The 8,190-nt window shown below is 46.1% G+C and overlaps 1 protein-coding gene across 1 annotated transcript; it reads right to left on the bottom strand.

Moving 5' to 3' along the window:
* Nucleotides 1-2,487: 2,487 nt before the first annotated feature.
* LOC115143143 (G-protein coupled receptor 22-like) lies at nucleotides 2,488-4,931 on the bottom strand. Its single transcript, XM_029683254.2, has one exon. The coding sequence runs from the start codon at nucleotides 4,823-4,825 to the stop codon at nucleotides 3,122-3,124; it is 1,704 nt and encodes a 567-aa protein (XP_029539114.1). The 5' UTR covers nucleotides 4,826-4,931; the 3' UTR covers nucleotides 2,488-3,121.
* Nucleotides 4,932-8,190: the final 3,259 nt, after the last annotated feature.

The raw sequence follows: 8,190 nt of genomic DNA, 5'->3' as shown, positions 1-8,190 counted from the left end.
GAAGCCTTCTTCACAACAATTGAACCGCTCTCCTTGAAGTTCTTGATGATCCAATCAATTGTTGATTTAGGTGCAATCTTACTGGCAGCAATATCCTTGCCTGTGAAGCCCTTTTTGTGCAAGCAATGATGACGGCACGTGTTTCCTAGCAGGTAACCATGGTTGACAGAGGAAGAACAATGATTCCAAGCCCCACCCTCCTTTTGAAGCTTCCAGTCTGTTATTCAAACTCAATCAGCATGACAGAGTGATCTCCAGCCTTGTCCTCCTCAACACTCACACCTGTGTTAATGAGAGAATAACTGACATGATGTCAGCTGGTCTTTATGTGGCAGGGCTGAAATGCAGTGGAAATGTTTTTTTGGGGATTCAGTTAATTTGCATGGCAAAGAAGGACTTTGCAATTAATTGCAATTCATCTGATCACTCTTCATAACATTCTGGAGTGTATGCAAATTGCCATCATACAGACTGAGGCAGCAGACTTTGTGAAAATTTATATTTGTGTCAGTCTCAAAACTTTTGGCCACGACTGTAGACGTGTGTGTCTTTCAAAATCATGTCCAATGAATAGAATTGACCACAGGTGGATTCCAATCCATTTGTAGAAACATCTCAAGGATGATCAATGGAAACAGAATGCACCGGAGCTAAATTTCCAGTCTCAAAGCGAAGGGTCTGAATAATTATGTAAATAATTCATCAATATTTGGGTCATGAAAACTCATTTTTCAACCACTCTACAAATGTCTTGTTAACAAACTATAGTTTTGGCATGACAGAAGTCATTTTTTCAACAATTGTTAACAGACAGATTATTTCACTTATAATTCACTCTATCACAAATCCAGTGGGTCAGAAGTTTACATACACTAAGTTGACTGTGCCATAAACAGCTTGGAAAATTCCCGGAAATGATGTCATGGCTTTAGAAGCTTCTGATAGGCTAATTGACATAATTTGAGTCAATGGAAGTGTACCTGTGGATGTATTTCAAGGCCTACCTTCAAACTCAGTGCCTCATCAATGTAAAATCAAAATAAATCATCCAAGACCCCAGAAAAGAATTGTAGACCTCCACAAGTCTGGTTCATTCTTGGGAGCAATTTTCAAATGCCTGAAGGTACGACGTTCATCTGTACAAACAATAGTACGCAAGTATAAACACCATGGGACCACGCAGCAGTCATACCGCTTAGGAAGGAGACGTGTTCTGTCTCCTAGAGATGAACGAACTTTGGTGCGAAAAGTGAAAATCAATCCCAGAGCAACAGCAAAGGACCTTGTGAAGATGCTGGAGGAAACAGGTACAAAAGTATCTATATCCACAGTAAAATGAGTCTTATATCGACATCACCTGAAAGGCCGTTCAGCAAGGAAGAAGCCACTGCTCCAACACCACCATAAAAAAGCCAGACTACGGTTTGCAACTGCACATGGGGACAAAGATCGTACTTTTTGGAGAAATGTCCTCTGGTCTGATGAAACAAAAGTAGAACTGTTTGACCATAATGACCATCGTTATGTTTGGAGGAAAAGGGGGAGGCTTGCAAGCCAAAGAAAACCATCCCAACCATAAAGCATGGAGGTGGCAGCATCATGTTGTGGGGGTGCTTTGCTGCAGGAGGGACTGGTGCACTTCATAAAATAGATGGCATCATGAGGTAGGAAAATTAAGTGGATATATTGAAGCAACATCTCAAGACATCAGTCAGGAAGTTAAAGCTTGGTCACAAATGGGTCTTCGAAATGGACAATGACCCAAAGCATACTTCCAAAGTTGTGGCAAAATGGCTTAAGGACAACAAAGTCAAGGTATTGGAATGGCCATCACAAAGCCCTGGTGGTTTGTCCTACAGACAATTTGTGGGCACAACTGAAAAGTGTGTGCGAGCAAGGAGGCCTACAAACCTGATTCAGTTACACCAGCTTTGTCAGGAGGAATGGGCCAAAATTCACCTAACTTATTGTGGGAAGGCTACCCAAAATGTTTGACCTAAGTTAAACAATTTAAAGGCAATGCTACCAAATACTAATTGAGTGTACGTAAACTTCTGACCCACTGGGAATGTGATGAAAGAAATAAAAGCTGAAATAAATAATTCTCTCTACAATCATTCTAAAAATAAAGTGGTGATGGTGATCCTAACTGACCTAAGGCAGGGAATCTTTACTAGGATTAAATGTCAGGAATAGTGAAAAACTGAGTTTAAATGTATTTGGCTAAGGTGTATGTAAACTTCCGACTTCAACTGTGTGTTGGACTCCGACATTGCTCGTCCTAATATTTCTATATTTCTTAATTTCATTCTTTTCCCTTTTAGATTTATTAGCATTTTTGTGTATTGTTATTATTGCACTGTTGGAGCTAGAAACAAAAGCATTTCGCTACACCCGCAATAACATCTGCTAAATATGTGTATGCAACAAATAACATTTTCTTTTATTTGGGTGTTTTTGGAGCCTTTGTTCATATTTTTTCGGGGACCTCATACTAAACAATGAGGATGAGGAAGCAATTTGCTGTTTGGGGGGAAGTAAAAAACAAACAAACATGAAATGACAAAAAAGGTGTCAGGACCCTTCTATAACATGCCATTTACAGTACATAAAAAAGAGGTTGTAAAAAAAGGTTGTAAAAAATAAAACTTCACCTTTAATGCATGACTAATCAAATGATAAACTGTTACTGGATATTGACTCTCATTGAGATCTGTGTGCAGGTAGATATTGTGTGTTCACTTGTTCCGTGAATGACAACAGGTTGATCAATGTGTGTGGATATTTTTGCTCTGTACCTATACTGGGATGTATATCTACAGTAACTAAGGTTGCGGCAACGCAGGTGATGTCACATATTGCTTTGTAGCTTGGCATTGCCATGGAGAAGGAGTGGCCATCTTGTCGTTAACTGGGGGACTAATGAAGAGCTGTGTACATAGATCACAGAGCAGGTCTGATGTTAATTAGAGCTCTGGGCCCACCTGCCATCATCACACATCTGGATGGAGGGAGGTGCTGGTGATGTAGTGTGACCTTTGTCAACTATCACACACTGTACACCCATATACACATGCAAGCTCGCTTGTATACGCACGCACACACACAGCTGCACTGCCTCTCATTCTCTCACAGCCACTGTTAGGCAGTTACTGGTGGCGTCACTGCCCTCCAGTCGGGGCTTGCGTCCCTTCCTCTGTCCACCCCCCTGCACCCAGGAGTTGTGAATAACAGCTCCCCCGTTGGGCGCCGGGTCCACCTGCAGCAGGGACACCACCCTCTTCTTGACATGGGTCTTCAGCGCTTTACGCAGCTTTTGCCTGGTGAAGGCATAGAGCAGCGGGTGGAAGATGGTGGTGCCGTATGCCATAGCCAGGAAGCAGAGCCTCACACGTACCAGGCCATCGCTGGGGCCCAGGCACAGTATCAACACGTTCACCATGGACAGAGGAGCCCAGCAGCCCAGAAAAGAGAAGATGATGATCAGGGACATCTTGAAGACTCTCCGCTGGCGCTCCCGCCGGTCCCGGTGGCGCCTCACTGCCCTCCTCAGGGCGATGATGGCCGACACAGAAGCCTGGACGCCTGGGCGGTCTGCCGCCGCCGGTGGGGGGGAGATGTCGTCAGTGGGGTTAGGGGTCGCTGGGGTGGTGGCGCTGGGGGTGTTGGCGGTGGTGTTGGTGACCCCCGTGGCCCCACTGTCAGAGGTAACCAGGGGCATGGAGGAGAGGGGCGGGAGGGAGCTGGGGGATGGGATGAGGGGCGGGTGGGTGAGATGTTGGTTCTGGCTGGAGGAACCTCTCCCCTCTGTGGCCAGACTCAGTCCCTTCCTCCTTTGTCTCCGCCTGCGGATCCTGCAGCCTGAGTCCTTATTGGAGGCCCGTGGGCCCCTCTTTATGTGGGTGCCGATGCGGATGTTGAGGGCCTGCAGGATGCGGGAGTATGTGAACAACATGACGACCACGGTGATGAAGAAGCAGGGCACCTGCAGGAGGAGGTGGTAGTACATGGCCAGGCCCGTGTGGTAGCCCTGCCCACCCACACATAGCAGTGTCCGGTTCTGCCTCAATGGCGGCAGGTGGTGGGAGTAGTATGGAGTAGAGGGGGTGGAGGGAGTGAGGGTCAGCCCAGTGTGGTTTTGCCCAGTGGGGGTCAGTCCAGTAGGGGCTTCAGAATCAGACTCAGGGATCAGATCCCCCATCTCCATCTCCAACCCTCCTCCAATCTCGTTGTCTTCCGCGTCAGACCCCATTGAGAAGAAGTCCCCCTCCAGGAAGGGCAGGAAGAAGACGGCCAGTGATATGGCCCAAACGGCAGCCAGGAGGAGTGCAGCACGTCGCGGGGTCAGCAGCCGCGTGGCTGGACGGACGGTGATGTCGTAGCGGTCCAGGCTGATGACCAGCACATTGATGGCCGTGGCCACACTGGTGAAGGTGACGCAGGCCTCATGGAAGCAGCACAGCGTAGCCAGGATGGCCCCGCCACTACCGTCCACTGGGAGCAGGATGATCGCCACGGTCAGCGGCAGACACAGCACACACACCAGGATGTCCAGCACGTGCAAGCTGACCGTAACCATGTTGCTGACTGAGTCAACCAGGTTGGACTGGGCGCAGTAGAGCACCAGCACGGTCAGGTTGCTGCTGAAGCCGAGCACAAGCTCCAGCATCAGCACGGTGGTGAGGGACACCTGGAAGCCCAGGGGTAAGGGGACGCTCCAGCCCTCCTCAGTCCCCGACACGTCCCCTCTCTCCAAAAGTCCCGACCCCTGCCCATCGCTGGTCTCCAGGAGGTCAGTATAGCCCTTGGTCTCCATGGACACCATGGCACTCGCTCATGCATAGCAACGGCCAAGCCAGTCCATGCCCTGCCCTCTCCTTTTCTCCTGGCTTTGACTGGACGGTGATGAGGGTGATTGACAGGTCTGCACCTCTGAAGTTCTGTGGAGAGAAGGAGAGAAGGAGGGTGAATAGCTCAGCTAGTACCTATCACCTTATAGCTATAGGACCTAGAGCTCCTCTTAAGCCTCCAACAACAAATATGCAGCAAACATGATTAATTAACATCCAATCACATTAACCGTTACTCTCTCGTGGGAAACCTTCACTCTTGCGCAGACATTTAGAAATTTAACATGACAATTTGAAAAATAAGCCACGGGAGTGTTTTGAGTGAAAATAAAGACGACTTTCGAGTAGTAAGACATGTATAAAAGCAAAAGATACCATTAATAATAAGGGGCTAGAAGCGTCTTATATGGTGAGCTACCGAGTGGCTAGGACAGGCAAGCCCCACGCTATTGTAGAGGACTTAATTCTTCCTGCTGCCTGGGACAATGCTGGGGGAAAAGGCCAAAAAAACTATACAGACAATGCCTTCATCAAACAACACTGTTTCACGACGCATTAGTGACATGGCAGGAGATATTTTGAAACAATTACTGCTTCGCATACAAGCCAGTGAATTCTATGCATTACAGCTGGATGAGTCAACAGATGTGGCGGGCCTGGCACAGCTCCTGGTATATGTCCGTTACGTTTATGGGGGGGTCAATTAAGGAAGACATCCTCATCTGCAAACCACTGGAAACCTGGACAACATGAGAGGGTATTTTTAAAGTACTGGACAGCTTTGTGACATCAAATGCACTTTGGTGGTCAAGATCTGTTGGTATCTGTACTGATGGCGCAAAAGCCATGACAGGGAGACATAGTGGAGTAGTAACACACGTGCAAGCAGTTGCTCCCAATGCCACTTGGGTCACTGCAGCATTCACCGAGAGGTTTGAAAGACGTTTGACACTACAGTGAAAATGGTTAACTTTGTTAAAGCAAGGCCCCTGAACTCTCGTGTATTTTCTGCATTAGGCGATGGTATGGGCAGCGACCATGTAACGCTTTTACAACATACAGAAGTGCGCTGGTTATCAAGGGGCAAAGTATTGACATATTGTTTTGAATTGAGAGACAAGCTTAAAGTTTTATTTAATGACAATCATTTTCACTTGTCTGGCTGCTTGCATGATGACAGGTTTCTCACACGACTGGCCTATCTGGGTGATGTTTTTTCTCGCCTGAATGATCTGAATCTAGGATTACAGGGACTCTCCGCAACTATATTCAATGTGTGGGACAAAATTGAGGCTATGATTAAGATATTTTCTGTTTGCATTAACAGGGACAACACACAGGTTTTTCCATCATTGTATTACTTTTTTGTGTGCAAATGAACTCAAGCTTACTGACAATGTCAAATGTGATATAGCGAAGCACCTGAGTGATCTGGGTGTGCAATTACGTAGGTACTGTACTTTCCCAAAACGGACGACACAAACAACTGGATTCATTATCCCTTTCATGCCCTGCCTCCAGTCCACTTACTGCTATCTGATCAAGAGAGCCTGATCAAAATGGCAACAAGCGGTTCTGTGAAAATTGAATTTAATCAGAAGCCACTGCCAGATTTCTGGCAGGGCTGCGCTCAGAGTTTCTTACCTTGGAAATCGCGCTGTTAAGACACTGGTGCCCTTTGCAACCACGTACATATGTGAGAGTGGATTCTCGGCCCTCACTAGCATGAAAACTAAATACAGGCACAGACCGTGTGTGAAAAATTATTTAAGACTGAGACTCTCCAATACAACCTAACATTGCAGAGTTATGTGCATCATTTCAAGCACACCCTTCTCATTAACCTGTGGTGAGTTATTCACAATTTTTGATTAACAAATAAGGTTTTATATGTAAGATGGCTAAATAATGAGCAAAATTATTAATTATTATTATATTATTATTTGTGCCCTGGTCCTATAAGAGCTCTTTGTCACTTCATGCCCTGCCAAGCCGGGTTGTGACAAAAACTCATTCTTATGTTTAATAAATGTATTGTTTATTGTGTGTGTGGCAGGCTTACAATGATGGCAAAAAACTATATTTGAGAGTGCGCTGACCCTGGTGCTAGAGGGGGTACGCAGTTGGAGGTTGAATGTTTTAAGTGGTGCGGGACTATAAAAAGTTTGGGAACCACTGGACTAGAGGTATGATGTATGATCAGAGCTGAGACAACAACATGTGTCATGGAGGCACTAGAAATAGTTCTAGGGGGTGGAGGGCGGTGAGAATACTTGTCCCTCTCTGAGGATGGCACGGAGTGTGGTGTGTGTGTGTTTGTGAGTGAGTGCCGTGAAGTTGGAGGTGAACAGATGGAAGTGCCACAAGCAGCCCCCACAGCTTTTTAACAAGCCAATGGGGAGATATTGGCCTACAGAACTCCCCACCTCCTGTATTCTACCGCCTGGCTGTATCCCTGAACCAGTAAGGAGGAGCTGCAAATTTCACTGCCCACATTCTGAGAGAGTGGGTGGGCGGTTCATCCTTACACAACATACACCCTCCATTAACTAGGTCAGATAACATGCATACGTTATGGAAAAGTCCTCTTTTCTCAAAAAATATTCATAAATACATATCCAGATAGGAGACACATTCAAGCACTGCTCCAATGATGATCAATCTTCATATGAGTCCAGCCAGTTTTTTGCCCACAGATGAGGTGAAACAGTCAAACCTTTTTACAAAACAAACACCCTCCAAATCTCTGTTAAATCCCACGCTTTCATTGCTTAATTTCAACCGTGGATAGCTATTGAGAGGAGAGATTTCACATGTTGATGAGCAGGTTTCATCGTTCCTTGTTGGGGTGCGTTATAGAGCGTACAGGGCTTGTTGACATAGCCCAGGGCCAACATTGTGGCGACAGTTAATAGTTTTCAGAGGGGTGCGTCGGAACATAAAAAAGGCTAGTAGTAACCAGCAACACCCCTCCCTCCCCTCCATCTCTTCCCTACAACGCTCATCTGTCTATTTTTTAGATCCATGCCTTGCCTCCCTTCAGCTTATGTTGCCCTAGTTGGCACATATCTCCTTTTCAAGTTTGATTCTCTCACAGACAAGGTTCTGAGCCACATGTGCAGTTTGCTCAGATGTGGCTCAGAACGTTATGTAACCAAGTTGAATTGGTTAAACTAACTCCTCAGCTTGAAATACCATCAATTCTCTGGTGGAAAATTTTATTTGTCACATACACATGGTTAGCAGATGTTAATGCGAGTGTAGCGAAATGCTTGTGCTTCTAGTTCCGACAATGCAGTAATAACCAACAAGTAATCTAACTAACAATTCCAAAACTACT

Source organism: Oncorhynchus nerka, linkage group LG15, assembly GCF_034236695.1.
Source record: "Oncorhynchus nerka isolate Pitt River linkage group LG15, Oner_Uvic_2.0, whole genome shotgun sequence".
NCBI lineage: Eukaryota > Metazoa > Chordata > Actinopteri > Salmoniformes > Salmonidae > Oncorhynchus > Oncorhynchus nerka.
This window is presented reverse-complemented; position numbering and strand designations above follow the sequence as displayed.

What these genes read in the sequence shown, in the direction of transcription:
- LOC115143143 (XM_029683254.2), bottom strand. Translation starts at nt 4,825, where the DNA reads ATGGTGTCCATGGAGACCAAGGGCTATACTGACCTCCTGGAGACCAGC.